Source organism: Pseudophryne corroboree, chromosome 11 (genome assembly GCF_028390025.1).
Source record: "Pseudophryne corroboree isolate aPseCor3 chromosome 11, aPseCor3.hap2, whole genome shotgun sequence".
Taxonomy (NCBI): Eukaryota; Metazoa; Chordata; class Amphibia; order Anura; family Myobatrachidae; genus Pseudophryne; species Pseudophryne corroboree.
This window is the reverse complement of record NC_086454.1, coordinates 341,408,857-341,435,124: the sequence shown is the minus strand read 5'-3', so window position 1 is coordinate 341,435,124 and position 26,268 is coordinate 341,408,857. Positions and strand designations below refer to the sequence as shown.

General features: G+C 48.7%; 1 protein-coding gene across 7 annotated transcripts in view; it reads left to right on the top strand.

The window, feature by feature from the left end:
* LOC134969748 (fatty acyl-CoA hydrolase precursor, medium chain-like) overlaps window positions 1-26,268 on the top strand; it is an 88,204-nt gene that overhangs the window by 26,089 nt on the left and 35,847 nt on the right. For 4 of the 7 annotated variants that reach the window (XM_063945903.1, XM_063945900.1, XM_063945902.1 and 1 more), the window contains exons 2-4: window positions 8,620-8,824; window positions 8,913-9,051; window positions 14,173-14,306. In XM_063945903.1, coding sequence (XP_063801973.1) covers window positions 8,620-8,824; window positions 8,913-9,051; window positions 14,173-14,306 — 478 coding nt within the window. Of the gene's footprint in view, window positions 1-8,619; window positions 8,825-8,912; window positions 9,052-14,172; window positions 14,307-19,976; window positions 20,066-26,268 lie in introns of all 7 variants that reach the window. The other 3 variants (XM_063945901.1, XM_063945904.1, XM_063945906.1) reach the window with 2 other exon arrangements.

The following is a 26,268-nucleotide window of genomic DNA, read 5'->3' as shown; positions in this document are numbered from 1 at the left end:
GTCTCAGGGACATAGGATCAGATCCTGCCTTATATAGCCTGCAGTGTATGTCCTGTATAACACTAGTCTCAGGGACATAGGATCAGATCCTGCCTTATATAGCCTGCAGTGTATGTCCTGTATAACACTAGTCTCAGGGACATAGTACCAGATCCTGCCTTATATATCCTGCAGTGTATGTCCTGTATAACACTAGTCTCAGGGACTTAGGACCAGATCCTGCCTTATATAGCCTGCAGTGTATGTCCTATATAACTCTAGTCTCAGGGACATAGGACCAGATCCTCCTGCCTTATATAGCCTGCAGTGTATGTCCTGTATAACACTAGACTCAGGGGCATAGGATCAGATCCTGCCTTATATAGCCTGCAGTGTATGTCCTGTATAACACTAGTCTCAGGGACATAGGACCAGATCCTGCCTTATATAGCCTGCAGTGTATGTCCTGTATAACACTAGTCTCAGGGACATAGGACCAGATCCTGCCTTATATAGCCTGCAGTGTATGTCCTGTATAACACTAGTCTCAGGTACATAGGACCAGATCCTGCCTTATATAGCCTGCAGTGTATGTCCTGTATAACACTAGTCTCAGGGACATAGGACCAGATCCTGCCTTATATAGCCTGCAGTGTATGTCCTGTATAACACTAGTCTCATGGATATAGGATCAGATCCTGCCTTATATAGCCTGCAGTGTATGTCCTGTATAGCACTAGTCTCAGGGACATAGGATCAGATCCTGCCTTATATATCCTGCAGTGTATGTCCTGTATAACACTAGTCTCAGGGGCATAGGATCAGATCCTGCCTTATATAGCCTGCAGTGTATGTCCTGTATAACACTAGTCTCAGGGACATAGGACCAGATCCTGCCTAATATAGCCTGCAGTGTACATGCTGGACAGCACTGGGCTCAGGGTCAGGGCATTGTGTAAATGGGAAGCTGCACACATCACACAGACAGGCACTCAGAGGGGATTGTGTAACAATAAATGTATTTCCAGTGTGATCTGGGAGCAGTATTGGTGTAAATGAGAATACAGGTGTTGGTCTGGGTGTGGGATGTTAGATAGACTAGATGTAGGTCGACAGTGCCTAGGTCCACCACTACTGGTTGACAGTAAGTAGGTCAACATGGTTTCTAGGTCGACCGGGAACCCCAATTAGTGCACCGTATCCACTTGCATAGCTCGCTTCTCAGGTTACCATTCCCAATTGTAGTCCACGTGGGTCGTAAAGTATGAAAAAGTAAAAAAAAAAGTGAAACTCATGTCGACCTGCTTACTGTTGACCTAGACATTTTCGACCCAAGTCTTGTCGACCTAGAGAGTTATATGCACACACCAGCGGAGACTTAGTCCAGTGTGGCTTAGCCAGGCTGTGTGGTTTATTGTGCAGCCGGCAGTACAGCTGTACTCACTGTTATACTGGTAAAGGAGTGTGAAGCGGAACGGGGGATTCATACAGATCATTAGCTGGTGACTGTCTCTACAATGCAGTGTGCTGCATACAGGGGGAAGGATGGGAGCAGTCAGCGCTGCCTCAGTTACTGACACTGTGCTGTGTGCTGCATACAGGGAGAAGGACAGGAGCAGTCAGTGCTGCCTCGGTTACTAACACTGTGCTGTGTGCTGCATACAGGGAGAAGGACAGGAGCAGTCAGCGCTGCCTCGGTTACTGACACTGTGCTGTGTGCTGCATACAGGGAGAAGGACAGGAGCAGTCAGTGCTGCCTCAGTTACTGACACTGTGCTGTGTGCTGCATACAGGGAGAAGGACAGGAGCAGTCAGTGCTGCCTCAGTTACTGACACTGTGCTGTGTGCTGCATACAGGGGGAAGGACAGGAGCAGTCAGCGCTGCCTCGGTTACTGACACTGTGCTGTGTGCTGCATACAGGGGGAAGGACAGGAGCAGTCAGTGCTGCCTCGGTTACTGACACTGTGCTGTGTGCTGCATACAGGGGGAAGGACAGGAGCAGTCAGTGCTGCCTCAGTTACTGACACTGTGCTGTGTGCTGCATACAGGGAGAAGGACAGGAGCAGTCAGCGCTGCCTCGGTTACTGACATGGTGCTGTGTGCTGCATACAGGGGGAAGGACAGGAGCAGTCAGCGCTGCCTCAGTTACTGACGCGGTGCTGTGTGCTGCATACAGGGGGAAGGACAGGAGCAGTCAGCGCTGCCTCGGTTACTGACATGGTGCTGTGTGCTGCATACAGGGGGAAGGACAGGAGCAGTCAGCGCTGCCTCAGTTACTGACGCGGTGCTGTGTGCTGCATACAGGGGGAAGGACAGGAGCAGTCAGCGCTGCCTCGGTTACTGACACTGTGCTGTGTGCTGCATACAGGGGGAAGGACAGGAGCAGTCGGCGCTGCCTCGGTTACTGATACTGTGCTGTGTGCTGCATACAGGGGGAAGGACAGGAGCAGTCGGCGCTGCCTCGGTTACTGACGTGGTGCTGTGTGCTGCATACAGGGGGAAGGACAGGAGCAGTCAGCGCTGCCTCGGTTACTGACGTGGTGCTGTGTGCTGCATACAGGGGGAAGGACAGGAGCAGTCAGTGCTGCCTCAGTTACTGACGTGGTGCTGTGTGCTGCATACAGGGGGAAGGACAGGAGCAGTCAGTGCTGCCTCAGTTACTGACACTGTGCTGTGTGCTGCATACAGGGGGAAGGACAGTAGCAGTCAGTGCTGCCTCAGTTACTGACACTGTGCTGTGTGCTGCATACAGGGAGAAGGACAGGAGCAGTCAGTGCTGCCTCAGTTACTGACACTGTGCTGTGTGCTGCATACAGGGAGAAGGACAGGAGCAGTCAGTGCTGCCTCAGTTACTGACACTGTGCTGTGTGCTGCATACAGGGAGAAGGACAGGAGCAGTCAGTGCTGCCTCAGTTACTGACACTGTGCTGTGTGCTGCATACAGGGAGAAGGACAGGAGCAGTCAGTGCTGCCTCAGTTACTGACACTGTGCTGTGTGCTGCATACAGGGAGAAGGACAGGAGCAGTCAGTGCTGCCTCGGTTACTGACACTGTGCTGTGTGCTGCATACAGGGGGAAGGACAGGAGCAGTCAGTGCTGCCTCGGTTACTGACACTGTGCTGTGTGCTGCATACAGGGGGAAGGACAGGAGCAGTCAGTGCTGCCTCGGTTACTGACACTGTGCTGTGTGCTGCATACAGGGGGAAGGACAGGAGCAGTCAGTGCTGCCTCAGTTACTGACACTGTGCTGTGTGCTGTATACAGGGAGAAGGACAGGAGCAGTCAGTGCTGCCTCAGTTACTGACACTGTGCTGTGTGCTGCATACAGGGAGAAGGACAGGAGCAGTCAGTGCTGCCTCAGTTACTGACACTGTGCTGTGTGCTGCATACAGGGGGAAGGACAGGAGCAGTCAGTGCTGCCTCAGTTACTGACACTGTGCTGTGTGCTGCATACAGGGAGAAGGACAGGAGCAGTCAGTGCTGCCTCAGTTACTGACACTGTGCTGTGTGCTGCATACAGGGAGAAGGACAGGAGCAGTCAGTGCTGCCTCAGTTACTGACACTGTGCTGTGTGCTGCATACAGGGGGAAGGACAGGAGCAGTCAGTGCTGCCTCAGTTACTGACACTGTGCTGTGTGCTGCATACAGGGAGAAGGACAGGAGCAGTCAGTGCTGCCTCAGTTACTGACACTGTGCTGTGTGCTGCATACAGGGAGAAGGACAGGAGCAGTCAGTGCTGCCTCAGTTACTGACACTGTGCTGTGTGCTGCATACAGGGAGAAGGACAGGAGCAGTCAGTGCTGCCTCAGTTACTGACGTGGTGCTGTGTGCTGCATACAGGGGGAAGGACAGGAGCAGTCAGTGCTGCCTCAGTTACTGACACTGTGCTGTGTGCTGCATACAGGGAGAAGGACAGGAGCAGTCAGTGCTGCCTCAGTTACTGACGTGGTGCTGTGTGCTGACTACAGGGGGAAGGACAGGAGCAGTCAGTGCTGCCTCAGTTACTGACGTGGTGCTGTGTGCTGCATACAGGGGGAAGGACAGGAGCAGTCAGTGCTGCCTCAGTTACTGACACTGTGCTGTGTGCTGCATACAGGGAGAAGGACAGGAGCAGTCAGTGCTGCCTCAGTTACTGACGTGGTGCTGTGTGCTGCATACAGGGGGAAGGACAGGAGCAGTCAGCGCTGCCTCGGTTACTGACATTGTGCTGTGTGCAGCATACAGGGAGAAGGACAGGAGCAGTCAGCGCTGCCTCAGTTACTGACACTGTGCTGTGTGCTGCATACAGGGAGAAGGACAGGAGCAGTCAGTGCTGCCTCAGTTACTGACGTGGTGCTGTGTGCTGCATACAGGGGGAAGGACAGGAGCAGTCAGTGCTGCCTCAGTTACTGACACTGTGCTGTGTGCTGCATACAGGGGGAAGGACAGGAGCAGTCAGTGCTGCCTCAGTTACTGACGTGGTGCTGTGTGCTGCATACAGGGGGAAGGACAGGAGCAGTCAGTGCTGCCTCGGTTACTGACATTGTGCTGTGTGCAGCATACAGGGGGAAGGACAGGAGCAGTCAGCGCTGCCTCAGTTACTGATGTGGTGCTGTGTGCTGCATACAGGGGGAAGGACAGGAGCAGTCAGCGCTGCCTCGGTTACTGACGTGGTGCTGTGTGCTGCATACAGGGGGAAGGACAGGAGCAGTCAGTGCTGCCTCGGTTACTGACACTGTGCTGTGTGCTGCATACAGGGGGAAGGACAGGAGCAGTCAGCGCTGCCTCAGTTACTGATGTGGTGCTGTGTGCTGCATACAGGGGGAAGGACAGGAGCAGTCAGTGCTGCCTCAGTTACTGATGTGGTGCTGTGTGCTGCATACAGGGGGAAGGACAGGAGCAGTCAGTGCTGCCTCGGTTACTGACCCTGTGTTGTGTGCTGCATACAGGGGGAAGGACAGGAGCAGTCAGCGCTGCCTCGGTTACTGACACTGTGCTGTGTGCTGTATACAGGGGGAAGGACAGGAGCAGTCAGCGCTGCCTCAGTTACTGACACTGTGCTGTGTGCTGTATACAGGGGGAAGGACAGGAGCAGTCAGCGCTGCCTCAGTTACTGACACTGTGCTGTGTGCTGTATACAGGGGGAAGGACAGGAGCAGTCAGTGCTGCCTCGGTTACTGACACTGTGCTGTGTGCTGTATACAGGGGGAAGGACAGGAGCAGTCAGCGCTGCCTCAGTTACTGACACTGTGCTGTGTGCTGCATACAGGGGGAAGGACAGGAGCAGTCAGCGCTGCCTCAGTTACTGACACTGTGCTGTGTGCTGTATACAGGGGGAAGGACAGGAGCAGTCAGCGCTGCCTCAGTTACTGACGTGGTGCTGTATACAGGGGGAAGGACAGGAGCAGTCAGCGCTGCCTCAGTTACTGACACTGTGCTGTGTGCTGCATACAGGGGGAAGGACAGGAGCAGTCAGCGCTGCCTCAGTTACTGACGTGGTGCTGTGTGCTGTATACAGGAGGAAGGACAGGAGCAGTCAGTGCTGCCTCATTTACTGACATGGTGCTGTGTGCTGCATACAGGGGGAAGGACAGGAGCAGTCAGCGCTGCCTCGGTTACTGACACTGTGCTGTGTGCTGCATACAGGGGGAAGGACAGGAGCAGTCAGCGCTGCCTCAGTTACTGACGTGGTGCTGTGTGCTGCATACAGGAGGAAGGACAGGAGCAGTCAGTGCTGCCTCATTTACTGACATGGTGCTGTGTGCTGCATACAGGGGGATGGACAGGAGCAGTCAGTGCTGCCTCAGTTACTGACATGGTGCTGTGTGCTGCACACAGGAGGAAGGAGGGGAGCAGTCAGCGCTGCCTCCGTTACTGACGTGGTGCTGTGTGCTGCATACAGGGGGAAGGACGGGAGCAGTCAGCGCTGCCTCGGTTACTGACATGGTGCTGTGTGCTGCATACAGGGGGAAGGACAGGAGCAGTCAGGGCTGCCTCTGTTACTGATGTGGTGCTGTGTGCTGCATACAGGGGGAAGGACAGGAGCAGTCAGGGCTGCCTCTGTTACTGACGTGGTGCTGTGTGCTGCATACAGGGGGAAGGACGGGAGCAGTCAGCGCTGCCTCGGTTACTGACGCGGTGCTGTGTGCTGCATGCAGGGGGAAGGACAGGAGCATTCAGGGCTGCCTCTGTTACTGATGTGGTGCTGTGTGCTGCATACAGGGGAAAGGACAGGAGCAGTCTGCGCTGCCTCAGTTACTGACGCGGTGCTGTGTGCTGCATGCAGGGGGAAGGACAGGAGCAGTCAGGGCTGCCTCTGTTACTGATGTGGTGCTGTGTGCTGCATGCAGGGGGAAGGACAGGAGCAGTCAGTGCTGCCTCTGTTACTGATGTGGTGCTGTGTGCTGCATACAGGGGGAAGGACAGGAGCAGTCAGCGCTGCCTCAGTTACTGACGCGGTGCTGTGTGCTGCATGCAGGGGGAAGGACAGGAGCAGTCAGGGCTGCCTCTGTTACTGACATGGTGCTGTGTGCTGCATACAGGGGGAAGGATGGGAGCAGTCAGCGCTGCCTCTGTTACTGACATGGTGCTGTGTGCTGCATACAGGGGGAAGGACAGGAGCAGTCAGGGCTGCCTCTGTTACTGACATGGTGCTGTGTGCTGCATACAGGGGGAAGGACAGGAGCAGTCAGGGCTGCCTCTGTTACTGATGTGGTGCTGTGTGCTGCATACAGGGGGAAGGACAGGAGCAGTCGGCTCTGCCTCAGTTACTGACATGGTGCTGTGTGCTGCACACAGGAGGAAGGAGGGGAGCAGTCAGCGCTGCCTCGGTTACTGATGTGGTGCTGTGTGCTGCATACAGGGGGAAGGACAGGAGCAGTCAGCGCTGCCTCGGTTACTGACGCGGTGCTGTGTAGATTACTAGATTACACATGTTTTTAGGCTGATTTTGCAGAGGGAAGACGTGGTGCCACTCATTCTGCGGGCGTGGCCTTTTATTGTACTTAAGTTCAGTTATATACAAAGTGCAGGAAGGACACATAAAAGTTTTCCCAATACACCAGTATAGAAGCCAGCACCCTACATGTAAATAACATGCAGAAGATTTAGATATACAGAAAATGGCAAAATGTTGACACCACAATGATGTTGACATTGTTGCAATGCTGACATAGAACATCTGCATAGACTGGAGGGTTAGGGTTAGGCCGTGGGACCCGAAGGTTAGGGTTAGACCGTGGGACCGGAGGGTTGGGGTTAGGCCGTGGGACCGGAGGGTTGGGGTTAGGCCATGGGACCGGAGGGTTGGGGTTAGGCCGTGGGACCGGAGGGTTAGGTACTAGGGGTTAGGGTTACTTACCGCCAAAACACAGAAGACCTGGCCGGATATCCACTAGCAGATAGGACACACTGTTTTGTCAACATTATAATCTTGTCGCCTTGATGAATTTTGACAAGATATACGGAATGTTGGAACCACAGCACTTCCAGACTTTTTTTTTTCTCCCCCTTCTGTAGAAGCCCGGGGTGGGGAGGGGTAACATGCAGCTGTCCACTGATGGAGGGGAGACCAGGTGCTGTCATCATTATGCCCCACCCTCTCGCAGCATAACGCTGCAAATTACAGGTATTAGATGAGGGGCGGAGCCAATGCATCATGATTCTCACGAATTGTGGGTCCCCAGTCCCTCACCATGGACCCACAAGTCCTGGCATTATGTTCACCATCCCATCAACTTCATTAGAAAATTGCAGGGATACCGGAGGGCCACCTACTTTTTCTGGGAGTTTGTTGGACTCTGAGAATTCTGGACATTCCGTGACACTAGGTAAGTACAACTTACACCGATTTACAAATATATGATAAACCATTCGTGACCGGACGGTCCCATACGAAAGCCCTCGCGTACCGCCCAGTACACAGAATGGAGATTTAGGTCACACGGGCCCTGGCCAATTAGGGGATTCCTGCTTACCATCAGTAACCGCCTGTTACTGACTCCACCCACTATGCAGTAGGCGGGTACTACGCTGCCACCACCAGACTCCTCCCTGCCGTGGCGTCTGGAACCACGGTTCTGCTCTGTATGCGTCAACCCTCTGTCTTACCACACCTGTGTGGTGTTGACGAATCCCCAATCATCGTTTGCCTAAGCACAGCATGGTAGCGGGCGGAAGGCGGAGTTTGGAGACGCTGGGTGTACCCTGGACAAAGTGCTGTGCTGGTGTGCGATCGCTTTTGTAGCAGAGCTGCATCAGTTTGCGCAGTCTCTGCTCAGCCCAGGACTTACTCTGCCGCTGCGATGTGATCCTGCTGATCGTAGCCGGAGCTGACGTAAGACACCGTCCCTGAAAACGCCAGATACCGCCTGCGTTTTTCCAGACACTCTTGTAAAACGGTCAGTTGCCACCCACAAATGGCCTCTTCCTGTCAATCACCTTGCAATCACACGTGCAATCGTTTTTGGGGGGTTTTGCACCATCCCATCACTAGGTCCCGGCGTCTGTCACTGTTGTGCGATGCGTCTGTGCGTTGTGGTGCTTGCGCAGTTCAGATCTGATCACACGCTGTGCGAAAATGCACAGCAGCAATCCGGTCTTAGTTACCCCCTAAGTGCACTTGGCCAGCTAATGAACTATAATTCTGTGTGTGATTATAGGGCAGGAGGAGGACAGGCCCTTGGTGGTCACACAGTACGGGAAGCTCAGAGGGAAGACTGTAGCGGTGAAGGAGACGGACAGAACCGTACACGCTTTCTATGGCGTCCCATTTGCAAAGCCACCAGTTGGTCCATTAAGACTTGCAAGCCCGGAACCCCCGGAGCCCTGGGGCTCTGTCCGAGAGGCCACAGAACAACCCCCCATGTGAGTACAAAGTGGTGGAGAGGATTAGATGGATTCCAGCAGATGCTGATCTAATTGTCCTATATATAATTTCTGATCATGTTTCCAGGTGTCTGCAGAATGTAGAGATAGCGAAACAATTAATGAAGACGCTTAAGGACAGAATTACATTACCGCCAGTGTCCGAGGACTGTCTGTACCTGAATATCTTCTCTCCAGCTGACCGAGAGCAGAACGCGAGTTCACCTGTAAGTACGCCACATGCGTGATTAATGTCAAGGTAATATTGGGTCAAGTTAGAGGTTCACACAATCCACTTGTTCTAATTAAAGATGTGCAAGCCTTCCTAAACATCCGGTTTCCAAGAGAATCCGAGCCCTGGCTCAGGTCTTTCTAAACGAGGCAAAACGCCATCTTCCCGGCATTGGATCTCGCGAGTTCTGAGTTCGATATAAGTCCCTTTCAGTGGCGGCTCCAGAGTCGGGGCTGCAGCACAGTCCAAAATTCAAATAGGGGAGCCGCACCAACTGCTGGCAAACATCGCCGGCCGGGACTCACCGGCAGTTGGTGTGCCTCCCATATTTGAATTTTGGACTGTACTGCAGCCCCGACACTGGAGCCACCAGTGGTCGCTCCCACAGTAATTCAGGCAGAGCGCATGTCCACTAGACTGCCAGGGCATTATAGCAATATTTATTATGAGGACCATTACTGAAGACAGCCTGCACTTCCTCCTAAGGGCAGCTTTTATTTAATGCCATTATTTGATTAACCCTTTATTGGTGCTCTAACCGCCCGCAGTGCTGCCCAGAGCTACTAATACAAGGAGGCACTAACGTTTTACTGGTGCTGGAACTGCCCACAGTGCTGCCCAGCATTAACCCTTGGTGAACACTTTTTTTGTCACTGCCCGCAGTGCAGCATTATCCCTTTATTTGTGCACACTGGTGCGTGCCACCATTACTATAATAAATTACTATAATAATTACAGCAGTGTGTAAAAATAAATAAATAAAAATAAGAAGAACAAAAACAAAACTTGTATATCTTGTGCCAGGCTGTGCCACTTCATTAATAATATAAGTGCTGTGAGTTGTACTGTGAAGTTGTTGTCAATTGTTTTTGTTTTGTTTTTTGTTTATTTATTTTTTTAGCTAGTGAGCTTTCAGGGCCAGGCAGTGCCATTGCATTACTAATATAATCGTAGTTATTGGCAACATGTAAAAAAATATATAAATGTAAAACCCCCCTCAAAAATAAAAAGTATGTGTATTCAGGACCAGGCTGTGCCCCACTGCATTAATAAATGTAAGCACTGTGAGTCTGTTTTGTGAATTGTCATTTGTAAAAAAAACAAAGCTGTTTTTTTTTTTGTATATCTTGTGCATTCAGTAAAGCAGAGCAGGTGCCCCACTGAGTCAGTATAGATCACGATCAGTTGATTGAAAAGAAGGAGCAGCAACCAAGTACTAGTGCTGTGGCTACTGACAGTCGTGATTGTGATTTCAGTACTTCAAAATCTGCTAAAGCCGGTACTCGGGGGCACAGAGGGTTTAAAAAAGGGCACCTGAAATCAATACAATACTTTACAACGCTAAAAAAAAACCAAAACCATACAAGTGCCAAAATGCCATTCACCACACGCAGTGGAAAGTAAATATCAGGTCTTGGCCTTTGTTTACGATTGGTTGATCTGCAGCTATTGGTGAGGCATTTTCTTCTGCCTCTCATGATGATGCAAGACCTTCTCACTCAGAGTCTAGATGAGGTATCAAAAAAAATGAAAACTGAAAAATCAAGGCTGAAACAAAAACAGTAATGCAGTAAAACAAACTGTATGTTCAGTTATATCACAAATCTCTGAGGAGAGTCTAAGTGTGTCCAAGAGTGCTATGTGAGGGCTTTACCTTTCTGATACTGATATTGAAGAAGCCGCCCTCCACCATTTCTGCACCCTCTGCAAATGTGGGGAGGAGCAGCACAACTCAACATGCTGACATAGAAATTGTGGATGCTACTGTGGAAGTGCAACAGGGTGAGGAGGATATTTATGTAGCAGACGCTGGTGCTAGTGAGGATGCTGATCATGAGGATGAAGATGTTTGTGCAAGTTAGGCACAAGTGGAAATAGTTCTTGACAATGATAAGAAGAAGGCCACTGTCATGCCTGAGCGTAAGACCAAAAAATCCAACTCTTCTGTGTGTAATTATAGTTATCCAAATCCTGACAACAGTTGTCAACCATCTTTAGCATTTGTAAAGCCACAGTAAGAAGTGCTAGTGACGCTGACCATCTAGGAACCTCTTCCCTGTTACGCCATTTGCAGCAATTATATTAGTTGTTTATTTTTGCAAAATCAGAAATTTATGCTAAAAATTAACAACTTTCCAGCATCAGCTAGCTCCCTTCTCTCCGCCTCCGTTCCATTTTACCCAAAAAGCAATTCTTTGTCTGTCTGTATCAGAAAGTTAAAAAAAAACCAATAATTGGCCTAAAAATGCCAAAGTCCACTTAACAATAGATATGTTGTCAAGTGGAACTGTGCAAACTAAAGATTACATGACTGTAAACTGATCTCTGGGTGGGTGAATTACAGCAGAAGCATTATTTAACAAACAATACCAGCTCATTCAGAGGCAGGCTACTCTGCATCACCGGCTTCACTAAGAAGCATACTGCTGAAAACCTTTTAAAAAAACTAAGGGATGTCATAGCAACATATGTAGCTTATCCCACTTGGACTCTAATCATGATTTGTGATTTCTAAAAATGCCACAAATATTTTGAGAGCATTACAGCTGGGTGAATTCCAACACGTTCCCTGTCTTGCTCACATGATAAACCTAGTGGTACAGGGCTTTAAAAAAAATAAAAAATACAGGGGCGTGCAGGAGAAGCTGTCTGGCCTGAAAAATGTTGGGACATGTTTGGCTGTTTGGCATTCAGCAGCTGCATGTAGAAGTTTGCAGCAACTGCAAGAACAATTTAATTTGCCTGCCAACAACTGAAGCAAGAGGTAGTAATATAGTAGAATTCTTTTATTTATATGCTTCAGCTGATGGAAAAACTGCAAAGCTATACAACAAACCATGACATTGGGAGAGGAGGATGGATGTACCTTAGTCCAGTGCAGTGGGGTATACTTTCTGTCTTGAACAAGGTACTGAAACTATTCAAAGGAGTCGCTTGTGAAGTGAGTTCAGACACTGATAGCTTGAGTCAGGTGATGACCCTGCTTAGTCTTCTGGAAAAGCAGCTAGAGAAATTGAAGGAGGAGATGAAACAAAGTGATTCCGCTAAGTATGTCTGACCTGTAGATCATGTACTTTATCTGCTTCGCCAGGATCCAAGGGTTGTCAGTATCTTGAAATCATATCACTACATTTTGGCAACCATGCTTGATCCTAGGTTTAAGTTGTATGCCGTGTCTTTCTTTCCAACGGACCCAGGTCTTTTGAGATGCAAAGAGCTCATGGTGAGCAAGTTGTCAGCTCAAGTGGCACATGACACAACAACATATCCTCCTTCAGTTTTTCCGGCAACTGCTGCCGCCAGGAAAAAACTGAGCTTTCCCAAAAGACCCACTGGTGATGCAAAGGAGTCCACACAACACAACATTTTGTTTGGGTCTAAAAGAATTGCACAAAATCAGTGACACCTCTACCGTTAATTCACCTGATACAGTCACTATTCATGGAATGGTGGAGTATTACTTAAATGACCACGTACAAATAGGCATGTCACAGAGTCCATTTGAGTACTGAAAGGGAAAAAAAGACAATTTAGAGGCCCTTGTACAAACTCACTTTGCATTGCTTGAGCTTCCCGCTCTCCAGTGTGTAGTCAGAAGAGTTTTCAGCACAGCCGGGAACCTTGTCAGCGATCGGCGTAGGAGGCTACTTCCTCCAAAATGTGGAAAATATGACAAATTCCATGAGGAAGACCTTTACTGGCAATTGCAGAGACTTCTGTAATGGTGGATTCTAGCGGGTATGAATCAATATTGTGTGAGGATGATGTAAACACCGAGTGTGAGAATGAGGTTAATAATTATGACATCTTGCCACTGGAGAAATTATTGACAGCACTGCTTGCTCGGCTGCCTTAATCCCATTGGTAGCTTGTTTTGTGGGTGCCTAAACAAACCAAGCACTTCAGCCACAAAAGTATCAGTCCCTGTTAGTGAAGTGCTTGGTTTGTTAAACTGTGCATAGCCTTTTTAATATCCAACATAAGGGTGGGTGGGAGAGCCCAAGGACAAATCCATTTTGCACCACTTTTCTGTCAATCCTGTGTGGCAATGTCTCATAGATGTGCTATAAACTGCCACGTGTCTGTGCAGGCTGCTCTGTCGCTTAGCAACCAGCCAGCTAGCTGCAGTCTTTAGCCAATATTGGTGAAAACAATATTATAAGCTGTGAGGTGGTCAAGTGGAAATTAAGTTTACTGAGGTCAATGATACTGTAAGAACACAAATAGGCCCAAATTACATGATTTTAGCAGGTTTTTTTATTTTAAGAAAAAGATTCAAAACACTTGAGGGCAGTTTGGCAAAACAAAAGCCCGACTACAAATTTAGAATCAAATCTAAACCTAAAACATGTGGGTCGGCGCACATCTCTAGTTCTCCATCTTTATCAGTGCACACTTGCACCAGCCTGATGTAGGTGGTTCGTCGGGAATCAGACAGATCTCTGCGTATATATAACTCTTTATATGGAGCATACAGAGTGGATAAAGTAGAAGATCCATCCGCAATATGTACTTGCATTTTTTTTTGTTGTCGGGAGAAAATTAACCTACAAGTATACTTTTGGATTGTGGGAGGAAACCGGAGAACCAGGAGGAAAAAATTCACGCAAGTACAGGGAGAATAAGCAAACTCGCACAGTTAGGGCCGTGGTGGGTCTCATTGCAAAGTGCTGCATAGTATGCTGTTTTTACTTCCCGGGTACTTACAGTGTATAAAATGCTCAAGCGTGTAGCTTCCTTATCCTCCTGTTAGGGGCAGATTGCTGGGTGAAGAGATAAGATATGGACACAGGGGCGGACTGGCCCACAGCGGTACCAGGGAAACCACCGGTAGGCCCCACTGCCTGAGGGCCCACTCCTTCCTCTAGGGATCAGGTTCCAGACTGCGCACTTGTATTATACATGGTAGATATGTTGCATTACACTGCACTAAACTATTGTGTATTTCAAGCCTATGTGGAGGCTGGCCACACCCCTTTGTAGTATGGCCACACCCCTAAGTATGGGCTCCTATAACTGCATTCCCCCGGTGGGCCCTTCATACCCCAGTCCGACACTTTATGGACATGTCACTGAATAATGCCTATGTAATGGTACATTTCTTGTCTGCGTCCAGGTGATGGTGTTTATACATGGAGGCGGCTTGGTGATGGGAGCGGGGCTGATGTTTCAGGACGCAGCATTAAGCGCCTATGAAAATGTTACTGTTGTCTCCATCCAGTATCGGATGGGGCTCATGGGTTTCCTCAGGTAAGTCATATATTGCATGTAACACACGAATGACATAACTGTTACACGAGTATTCATTGTTTTTTTGTACAGCGCCATCAAATTCTGCAGAATAAAAAAATCAAAGCAGATGTGCATTGTACGTAAAATAAGTGAGGTGTAGACATGAGGCAGAGAGCCCTGCTACTGAGAGTTTACAATCTAGCGGCAGAAGGCCACAGACTACAGAAACGGGAATCCCAGCAGATACAGGAAGCGAAGGGGAGGCTGTAGCTGGCACTGGATGACTTATGTAGTGACTGGAGAAGAACCAGGAGAGAGCAGTGCCATGAATGGATGACCTATGTAGTATAAACAAACAAAACCAGGCGCTGTCATTTGCGATGCCGGATGCTGCTGTATTTGTGGAGAAGGAAGGACGCCGGCTGTTTATCTGCGCTCCGGGGGCAGGAGGGACAGAGATTCCGCTCCTCCCCTGCTGCTGTCAGCACAGGCTGAACCAATCAGCACAGCCTAGGGGCCGGGAGAGGATGTCCCTGTACGGCGCAGCTGCGGCATTAACTGAATGCTGCTGCCGCCCTCCTCCAACAGCCCCGTCAGGCAGGCAGTGGCTGGGACAAGACATCTCAGGTACACAGGGGGGCGAGTGGGGGATCCGATTGGATTCCTCAGGATGGGTGCGAAAGGATGCCCACAGGCTTCTACGGGGTAACGCCAACCAAAGCTGGCGTTACCCTCCGCACCTAAATCCTGGCGGCTGGGGGTTAGTACATAAGAAATGCTGTAAAACTCCCGAAAACGGGTGTTTTACTGCATTTTCCCTTTAGTACATCCCGCCCCCAATCTCCATTGAATCTAGTGATGAGCACCGGAAATTTTTCGGGTTTTGTGTTTTGGTTTTGGGTTCGGTTCCGCGGCCGTGTTTTGGGTTCGAACGCGTTTTGGCAAAACCTCACCGAATTTTTTTTGTCGGATTCGGGTGTGTTTTGGATTCAGTTTTTTTTTCTTCAAAAAACCCTAAAAAACAGCTTAAATCATAGAATTTGGGGGTCATTTTGATCCCAAAGTATTATTAACCTCAATAACCATAATTTCCACTCATTTTCAGTCTATTCTGAACACCTCACACCTCACAATATTATTTTTAGTCCTAAAATTTGCACCGAGGTCGCTGGATGACTAAGCTCAGCGACCCAAGTGGCCGACACAAACACCTGGCCCATCTAGGAGTGGCACTGCAGTGTCACGCAGGATGGCCCTTCCAAAAAACACTCCCCAAACAGCACATGACGCAAAGAAAAAAAGAGGCGCAATGAGGTAGCTGTGTGAGTAAGCTAAGCGACCCAAGTGGCCGACACAAACACCTGGCCCATCTAGGAGTGGCACTGCAGTGTCACGCAGGCTGGCCTTTCAAAAAACTACTCCCCAAACAGCACATGACGCAAAGAAAAAAAGAGGCGCAATGAGGTAGCTGTGTGACTAAGATAAGCGACCCTAGTGGCCGACACAAACACCTGGCCCATCTAGGAGTGGCACTGCAGTGTCACGCAGGCTGGCCCTTCAAAAAACTACTCCCCAAACAGCACATGACGCAAAGAAAAAAAGAGGCGCAATGAGGTAGCTGTGTGAGTAAGATAAGCGACCCAAGTGGCCGACAAAAACACCTGGCCCATCTAGGAGTGGCACTGCAGTGTCACGCAGGCTGGCCTTTCAAAAAACTACTCCCCAAACCGCACATGACGCAAAGAAAAAAAGAGGCGCAATGAGGTAGCTGTGTGACTAAGATAAGCGACCCAAGTGGCCGACACAAACACCTGGCCCATCTAGGAGTGGCACTGCAGTGTCACGCAGGCTGGCCCTTCAAAAAACTACTCCCCAAACAGCACATGACGCAAAGAAAAAAAGAGGCGCAATGAGGTAGCTGTGTGAGTAAGATAAGCGACCCAAGTGGCCGACAAAAACACCTGGCCCATCTAGGAGTGGCACTGCAGTGTCACGCAGGCTGGCCCTTCAAAAAACTACTCCCCAAACAGCACATGACGCAAAGAAAAAAAGAGGCGCAATGAGGTAGCTGTGTGAGTAAGATAAGCGACCCAAGTGGCCGACAAAAACACCTGGCCCATCTAGGAGTGGCACTGCAGTGTCACGCAGGCTGGCCTTTCAAAAAACTACTCCCCAAACAGCACATGACGCAAAGAAAAAAAGAGGCGCAATGAGGTAGCTGTGTGACTAAGATAAGCGACCCAAGTGGCCGACACAAACACCTGGCCCATCTAGGAGTGGCACTGCAGTGTCACGCAGGCTGGCCCTTCAAAAAACTACTCCCCAAACAGCACATGACGCAAAGAAAAATGAAAGAAAAAAGAGGTGCAAGATGGAATTGTCCTTGGGCCCTCCCACCCACCCTTATGTTGTATAAACAGGACATGCACACTTTAACCAACCGATCATTTCAGTGACAGGGTCTGCCACACGACTGTGACTGAAATGACGGGTTGGTTTGGACCCCCACCAAAAAAGAAGCAATTAATCTCTCCTTGCACAAACTGGCTCTACAGAGGCAAGATGTCCACCTCATCATCATCCTCCGATATATCACCGTGTACATCCCCCTCCTCACAGATTATCAATTCGTCCCCACTGGAATCCACCATCTCAGCTCCCTGTGTACTTTGTGGAGGCAATTGCTGCTGGTCAATGTCTCCACGGAGGAATTGATTATAATTCATTTTAATGAACATCATCTTCTCCACATTTTCTGGATGTAACCTAGTACGCCGATTGCTGACAAGGTGAGCGGCGGCACTAAACACTCTTTCGGAGTACACACTTGTGGGAGGGCAACTTAGGTAGAATAAAGCCAGTTTGTGCAAGGGCCTCCAAATTGCCTCTTTTTCCTGCCAGTATAAGTACGGACTGTCTGACGTGCCTACTTGGATGCGGTCACTCATATAATCCTCCACCATTCTTTCAATGGGGAGAGAATCATATGCAGTGACAGTAGACGACATGTCCGTAATCCTTGTCAGGTCCTTCAGTCCGGACCAGATGTCAGCATCAGCAGTCGCTCCAGACTGCCCTGCATCACCGCCAGCGGGTGGGCTCGGAATTCTGAGCCTTTTCCTCGCACCCGCAGTTGCGGGAGAATGTGAAGGAGGAGATGTTGACAGGTCGCGTTCCGCTTGACTTGACAATTTTCTCACCAGCAGTTCTTTGAACCCCAGCAGACTTGTGTCTGCCGGAAAGAGAGATCCAAGGTAGGTTTTAAATCTAGAATCGAGCACGGTGGCCAAAATGTAGTGCTCTGATTTCAACAGATTGACCACCCGTGAATCCTTGTTAAGCGAATTAAGGGCTCCATCCACAAGTCCCACATGCCTAGCGGAATCGCTCTGTGTTAGCTCCTCCTTCAATGTCTCCAGCTTCTTCTGCAAAAGCCTGATGAGGGGAATGACCTGACTCAGGCTGGCAGTGTCTGAACTGACTTCACGTGTGGCAAGTTCAAAAGGTTGCAGAACCTTGCACAACGTTGAAATCATTCTCCACTGCGCTTGAGACAGGTGCATTCCACCTCCTATATCGTGCTCAATTGTATAGGCTTGAATGGCCTTTTGCTGCTCCTCCAACCTCTGAAGCATATAGAGGGTTGAATTCCACCTCGTTACCACTTCTTGCTTCAGATGATGGCAGGGCAGGTTCAGGCGTTTTTGGTGTTGCTCCAGTCTTCTGTACGTGGTGCCTGTACGCCGAAAGTGTCCCGCAATTCTTCTGGCCACCGACAGCATCTCTTGCACGCCCCTGTCGTTTTTTAAATAATTCTGCACCACCAAATTCAAGGTATGTGCAAAACATGGGACGTGCTGGAATTTGCCCAGATTTAATGCACACACAATATTGCTGGCGTTGTCCGATGCCACAAATCCACAGGAGAGTCCAATTGGGGTAAGCCATTCTGCGATGATCTTCCTCAGTTGCCGTAAGAGGTTTTTAGCTGTGTGTGTATTCTGGAAAGCGGTGATACAAAGCGTAGCCTGCCTAGGAACGAGTTGGCGTTTGCGAGATGCTGCTACTGGTGCCGCCGCTGCTGTTCTTGCGGCGGGAGTCAATACATCTACCCAGTGGGCTGTCACAGTCATATAGTCCTGAGTCTGCCCTGCTCCACTTGTCCACATGTCCGTGGTTAAGTGGACATTGGGTACAACTGCATTTTTTAGGACACTGGTGAGTCTTTTTCTGAGGTCTGTGTACATTTTCGGTATCGCCTGCCTTGAGAAATGGAACCTAGATGGTATTTGGTACCGGGGACACAGTATCTCAAACAAGTCTATAGTTGGCTCTGCAGTAATGATGGATACCGGAACCACGTTTCTCACCGCCCAGGCTGCCAAGGCCTCAGTTATCCGCTTTGCAGCAGGATGACTGCTGTGATATTTCATCTTCCTCGCAAAGGACTGTTGGACAGTCAATTGCTTGGTGGAAGTAGTAAAAGTGGTCTTACGACTTCCCCTCTGGGATGACCATCGACTCCCAGCACCAACAACAGCAGCGCCAGCAGCAGTAGGCGTTACACGCAAGGATGCATCGGAGGAATCCCAGGCAGGAGAGGACTCGTCAGAATTGCCAGTGACATGGCCTGCAGGACTATTGACATTCCTGGGGAAGGAGGAAATTGACACTGAGGGAGTTGGTGGGGTGGTTTGCGTGAGCTTGGTTACAAGAGGAAGGGATTTACTGGTCAGTGGACTGCTTCCGCTGTCGCCCAAAGTTTTAGAACTTGTCACTGACTTATGATGAATGCGCTGCAGGTGACGTATAAGGGAGGATGTTCCGAGGTGGTTAACGTCCTTACCCCTACTTATTACAGCTTGACAAAGGCAACACACGGCTTGACACCTGTTGTCCGCATTTCTGATGAAATACCTCCACACTGAAGAGCTGATTTTTTTGGTATTTTCACCAGGCATGTCAACGGCCATATTCCTCCCACGGACAACAGGTGTCTCCCCGGGTGCCTGACTTAAACAAACCACCTCACCATCAGAATCCTCCTGGTCAATTTCCTCCCCAGCGCCAGCAACACCCATATCCTCCTCATCCTGGTGTACTTCAACACTGACATCTTCAATCTGACTATCAGGAACTGGACTGCGGGTGCTCCTTCCAGCACTTGCAGGGGGCGTGCAAATGGTGGAAGGCGCATGCTCTTCACGTCCAGTGTTGGGAAGGTCAGGCATCGCAACCGACACAATTGGACTCTCCTTGTGGATTTGTGATTTCGAAGAACGTACAGTTCTTTGCTGTGCTTTTGCCAGCTTAAGTCTTTTTATTTTTCTAGCGAGAGGCTGAGTGCTTCCATCCTCATGTGAAGCTGAACCACTAGCCATGAACATAGGCCAGGGCCTCAGCCGTTCCTTGCCACTCCGTGTGGTAAATGGCATATTGGCAAGTTTACGCTTCTCCTCCGACAATTTTATTTTAGATTTTTGAGTCCTTTTTTTACTGATATTTGGTGTTTTGGATTTTACATGCTCTGTACTATGACATTGGGCATCGGCCTTGGCAGACGACGTTGATGGCATTTCATCGTCTCGGCCATGACTAGTGGCAGCAGCTTCAGCACGAGGTGGAAGTGGATCTTGATCTTTCCCTATTTTTGGAACCTCAACATTTTTGTTCTCCATATTTTAATAGGCACAACTAAAAGGCACCTCAGGAAAACAATGGAGATGGATGGATACTAGTATACAATTATGGATGGACGAGCGACTGCCGACACAGAGGTAGCTACAGCTGTGGACTATCGTACTGCGTCTGCTGCTAATATAGACTGGATGATAATGATATAAAAAATATATATATATCACTACTGCAGCCGGACAGGTATATATTATATAATAACGGACCTGCTGGACACTGTCAGCAGCACTGCAGACTCCTAAAGTAAGCTACTAGTAGTATCAAGAAGATAGAAAAAAAAAAACACAGGTAGGTGGTATACAATTATGGATGGACGAGCGACTGCCGACACAGAGGTAGCTACAGCCGTGGACTACCGTACTGCATCTGCTGCTAATATAGACTGGATGATAATGATATAAAAAATATATATATATCACTACTGCAGCCGGACAGGTATATATTATATAATGACGGACCTGCTGGACACTGTCAGCAGCACTGCAGACTCCTAAAGTAAGCTACTAGTAGTATCAAGAAGATAGAAAAAAAAAAACACAGGTAGGTGGTATACAATTATGGATGGATGAGCGACTGCCGACACAGAGGTAGCTACAGCCGTGGACTACCGTACTGCGTCTGCTGCTAATATAGACTGGATGATAATGATATAAAAAATATATATATATCACTACTGCAGCCGGACAGGTATATATTATAATGACGGACCTGCTGGACACTGTCAGCACTGCAGACTCCTAAAGTAAGCTACTAGTATCAAGAAGATAGAAAAAAAAAAACCACAGGTAGGTGGTATACAATTATGGATGGACGAGCGACTTCCGACACAGAGGTAGCTACAGCCGTGGACTACCGTACTGCGTCTGCTACTAATATAGACTGGATGATAATGATATAAAAAATATATATATATATCACTACTGCAGCCGGACAGGTATATATTATATAATTAATGACGGACCTGCTGGACACTGTCAGCAGAATGCGTTTATAGAATAAAAACACCACACGACGAGTGTTTAACTTTTTCAGGCAGACAATCACAATATACTGGTGGTCAGACAGTGGTCACTGGTCAGTCACACTGGCAGTGGCACTCTGGCAGCAAAAGTGTGCACTGTTAAATAATATGTACTCCTGCTACTGCTCCCCAGTCTCCCCCACAATTAAGCTGTGTGAGCACTGAGCACTCAGCACAGTCAGATATACATAGATGATGCAGCACACTGAGGCTGAGCACAGATATGGTATACTGTTACTGTGTCACTGTGTATCGTTTTTTTTCAGGCAGAGAACGGATTATATTAAATAATAATATAATAAAACTGCACTGGTGGTCACTGGTCAGTCACTAGTAAACTCTGCACTCTCTGAGTACTCCTAAGCTCCAGTAAATCAAGTGTCTCACTCTCACTCTCTCTCTTCTAATCTAAATGGAGAGGACGCCAGCCACGTCCTCTCCCTATGAATCTCAATGCACGTGTGAAAATGGCGGCGACGCGCGGCTCCTTATATAGAATCCGAGTCTCGCGATAGAATCCGAGCCTCGCGAGAATCCGACAGCGGGATGATGACGTTCGGGCGCGCTCGGGTTAACCGAGCAAGGCGGGAGGATCCGAGCCTGCTCGGACCCGTGTAAAAAAATCTGAAGTTCGGGCGGGTTCGGATTCCGAGGAACCGAACCCGCTCATCACTAATTGAATCGAAAGAAAACGCAAAAACTAATGAAGCGCTGTCATACCAGAATCCTTTTTATAACACTCTTTTTTTTTATTCCCACAATATCACATAAAACAATAAAAACAAAACACACACACACACACACACACACACACACACACACACACACACACATGGCCGGCGTCCTTTGAAATACAATAAAAATAATTTTAAACACCACAATGAACTATTGGTCACCAAATTGCTGTCACACAGGGGTGCGCGTGCCTGCAAGGGGCTCAATTGCGCTCGCCCAGCTGTCGGTATGCCGGCGGTCGGGATTCCGGCACCGGTATGCTGGTCGCTGGGACCCCGACCGCCGGCAAACCATACTACACCCGTTTTTGGGACCTATGTAGTGTCTGTGGCTGGCACTGGAGAACCCTATGTATAGTCAGGAGAGGAACCAGAAGAGAGCAGTGCCATAAATGCTGTGGCCGGCACTGGAATACCAATGTAGTGTCAGCAGGGCCGAACATAGGATTTTCGTCACCCGGGGAAAGGCAGTAATTTGGCGCCCTTACCCCCCAAAAAAACAAAGCACCAAAAAAACTATCAGGCTAAAATTATCAGATTATCAAGAATTTGGCAAAAAGGGGATTCTACTGGACAAGGGCCCTCATTCCGAGTCGTTCGCTCGGTATTTTTCATCGCATCGCAGTGAAAATCCGCTTAGTACGCATGCGCAATATTCGCACTGCGACTGCGCCAAGTAATTTTACAATGAAGATAGTATTTTTACTCACGGCTTTTTCATCGCTCCGGCGATCGTAGTGTGATTGACAGGAAATGGGTGTTACTGGGCGGAAACACAGCGTTTTAGGGGCGTGTGGATGAAAACGCTACCGTTTCCGGAAAAAACGCAGGAGTGGCCGGAGAAACGGGGGAGTGTCTGGGCGAACGCTGGGTGTGTTTGTGACGTCAAACCAGGAACGACAAGCACTGAACTGATCGCAGATGCCGAGTAAGTGTGGAGCTACTCTGAAACTGCTAAGTAGCTTGTTATCGCAATATTGCGAATACATCGTTCGCAATTTTAAGAAGCTAAGATTCACTCCCAGTAGGCGGCGGCTTAGCGTGTGTAACTCTGCTAAAATCGCCTTGCGACCGATCAACTCGGAATGAGGGCCAATATTCCCCTATGTGCCTCAAATACCCTATATGTGTTACATGCCCCACGAGCATGTTCAACTACATGCTCCTGTGTGTGTACATTGCACTATATCATAACACTTCATCACTGCACTACATTCCCCTATCTACTGCACTACATCACTATACTACAGGGGTGGCCAACCAGTCAGAGACAAAGAGCCAAAAAATCATGGCCCTCATTCCGAGTTGATCGGTCGCAAGACGAATTTAGCAGAGTTACACACGCTAAGCCTACGCCTACTGGGAGTGTATCTTAGCTTCTTAAAATTGCGACCGATGTAATCGCAATATTGCGATTACAAACTACTTAGCAGTTTCAGAGTAGCTTCAGACTTACTCTGCCTGTGCGATCAGTTCAGTGCTTGTCGTTCCTGGTTTGACGTCACAAACACACCCAGCGTTCGCCCAGACACTCCTCCGTTTCTCCAGCCACTCCTGCGTTTTTTCCGGAAACGGTAGCGTTTTCATCCACACGCCCCTAAAACGCCGTGTTTCCGCCCAGTAACACCCATTTCCTGTCAATCACATTACGATCGCCGGAGCGATGAAAAAGCCGTGAGTAAAAATACTATCTTCATTGTTAAATTACTTGGCGCAGTCGCAGTGCGAATATTGCGCATGCGTACTAAGCGGATTTTCATTGCGATGCGATGAAAAATACCGACCGATCAACTCGGAATGAGGGCCCATGTTAGGTACATCAAAGAGCCGACATTGAGCCAAAGGCATGCATATAAAAATGGGGTGTGGCCTTGTGCCTGCTAGGCCTTGCCCCTGGTATAAAATACATTTTAAAAACAAGATCCCCATAAAATAAATCTTTAAAGACGATCCAACATAAAATACATAAAAAAAAACACTTCTACATAAAAGAATTAAAAAAAGACAGGTCCACATAAAATATATCGAAGAAGCCAGATTCACATAATATCCTTCAGCCAGCATTCTCTTGTCATTCCAGCCAGCTTCCCCATGTGTCACTCCAACCAGCTCCCCCTTCTATGACTATAGCCCACCCTCGTGAGTCACTACAGCCCCCCCCCCCCTCCCCAAACCAGCTCGTGGCATTGCAGCAGACACTTGTGTGTCTTCTGTATGTCTCACCTTTAGTATCTGGCACCCTCAGTTCTTAGTCCTTTTAGTGCTGCTGCATGTCTGGCTACAGTGCACTGGTTTCCAGATCTGTTGAGGTCAAGTGACTTAGCGTGTCGGGAGCCACCTTTGAATAAAGAAAGAGCCGCATGCGGCTCAAGAGCCACAGGTTGGCCACAGCTGCTATAATACATCTCCTACATGCTGAACTGCATCACTACACTACATACCTCTATGCACTGCACTACATACCCTATATGCTGCACTACATCACTATGCTACATCCCCTTATATACTACACCACATCAGTGCACTACATGCCCCTATATACTGCAATACATTACTAGACTACATACCCTATATGGTACACTATATCACTGTACTACACCTCCCTATAAGCTACACCAAATACCCACATCTGGGAGGCAAAGCGGAGGTTGATACTGCTAACTGGGAGCACAGTGCGCTTCTACAGCTTGTACGGTGCACTGCACGCTAGTCACAGCACTGCATGGCAAATAAGAGCATTTAAGACAAAAGCCGACATAGGAGAGATCCCCTTAGCTCCCCCCAGTTACAGCCCTGGTGTCAGGAGAAGAACCAGGAGAGAACAGTGCCATGAATGCTGTGGTGGTAACTGGGGGACCCTATGTAGAGTCAGGAGAGAAGCCATGATAGAGCAGTGCCATGAATGCCAAGGGAAAGGAAGTGTGTCCTGCATTGGAGGAACTTTTATATAGAGTCTGGATAAAGCCGTGTCATGAATGGAAAGGGATGAGAGGTTGTGGCCGGCATTGGAGGAACTTGTCTAGAGTCAGGAGAAAACTGGGCCACCAATGCTAAGGGAGGGGAGCCTGTACACTGATTAGTTTGGAAGCAAAGTGTAGGAGAGAAATGGGGTGGTAGCTGGAAGAAGAGGTAGGGTGAAGATATGGTTTCTGAGGGATATGAGAGGTGAGTGGCAGTGTAGAGGCACTGGAGTGCAGCTAGATGCATGCATTGCAGAGACAGGAGTGAGGTGTGAGGTGTGAAAGCCTTGGCAATGGGAGTAATGAAGCTGGGTAAGTGAGTGTAGGAGAACATTCGCCCTGTATTATAAATACCCAGACTAGAGAAATGTTCAGAAGTACTAACAAGGGTGACTTCTGGTTAATACTTCATCTTTGCATGCAGCATTATAATAAAGGGGAAATAACTGGAAATGTATTTGTAAATGTTGCTAAAGGTTTCAAAAAGAAGAGGTTTGTGGCTATTATCTAATGTAACCCTAATTAGAGGATTAACATATATATATATATATATATATATGTTGTAACACTGTAGGGGTGCAAGGTGCCTTTTCCTGGGGAATATGGCAGCACGCAGCAGCTGAGGAACAACACAAGTCCAGTTTCTGGTACAACTGACCCCGGCCAGTTTTATTGAAACAGAAAATAAAACAAACCCCAAAATAAAAATACCTTGCCTGTCCGGCACTAACTAAACATAAGATGTTCCTAACTGTCACTAAACAAAACACAGAGTTCTTCAGTACATACTGTATAGCTTACTTGCATCAGAAAGCGTGTCTCTCACACACAGATCCTGCAGCCTTCCCAGGCAGTCTGCCCATACTAATCAGGTTAGAAGCACTATATCACTCTTACACAGCTGAAACCCTGATTAGCCCTCTGTGAGGCCAAAGACCCGAACTGGGCCCAATGTCTAGAACTCGCCTTATCTCTCTCTCAGAGCCTTTACCCAGCTTTTACAGCAAACTGAAAAGGTTCAGACAAAACAAAAAGCATTTTTCCTAGAAGTTAACATTTTCTAAAACATGTAAGACAAGAACCTGGGACAAATATACCTGCCCTCAAACACTATCCCAGTGTTCTTGTCACATATCCCCCTCCCCTGTTTCGACCTAGGGGCCGGAACACTTGTAGCCCCCAAACAGAAGATGCGAGACAATGCATCTGCGTTGGCCAATTGTGTTCCCGGTCTATGTTCGACAGTAAACTTAAAGTCCTGCAACGCTAGAAACCATCTAGTTACACGAGCATTCTTGCCTCTATTTACATACATCCATTTTAAAGGGGCATGGTCTGTCACTAGTCTGAATTGTCTACCCAAGAGGTAATATCTCAAGGTATCTAGTGCCCACTTAATGGCCAAAGCCTCCTTTTCCACAATGGCATACCTTTTTTCATGCTCATTGAGTTTCCTACTCAAATAAATGATAGGGTGTTCGTCCCCATCTCTGGTTTGGGACAGCACAGCACCTATCCCTACCTCTGAGGCATCTGTCTGTACCACAAATTCTTTTGAAAAATCTGGTGTT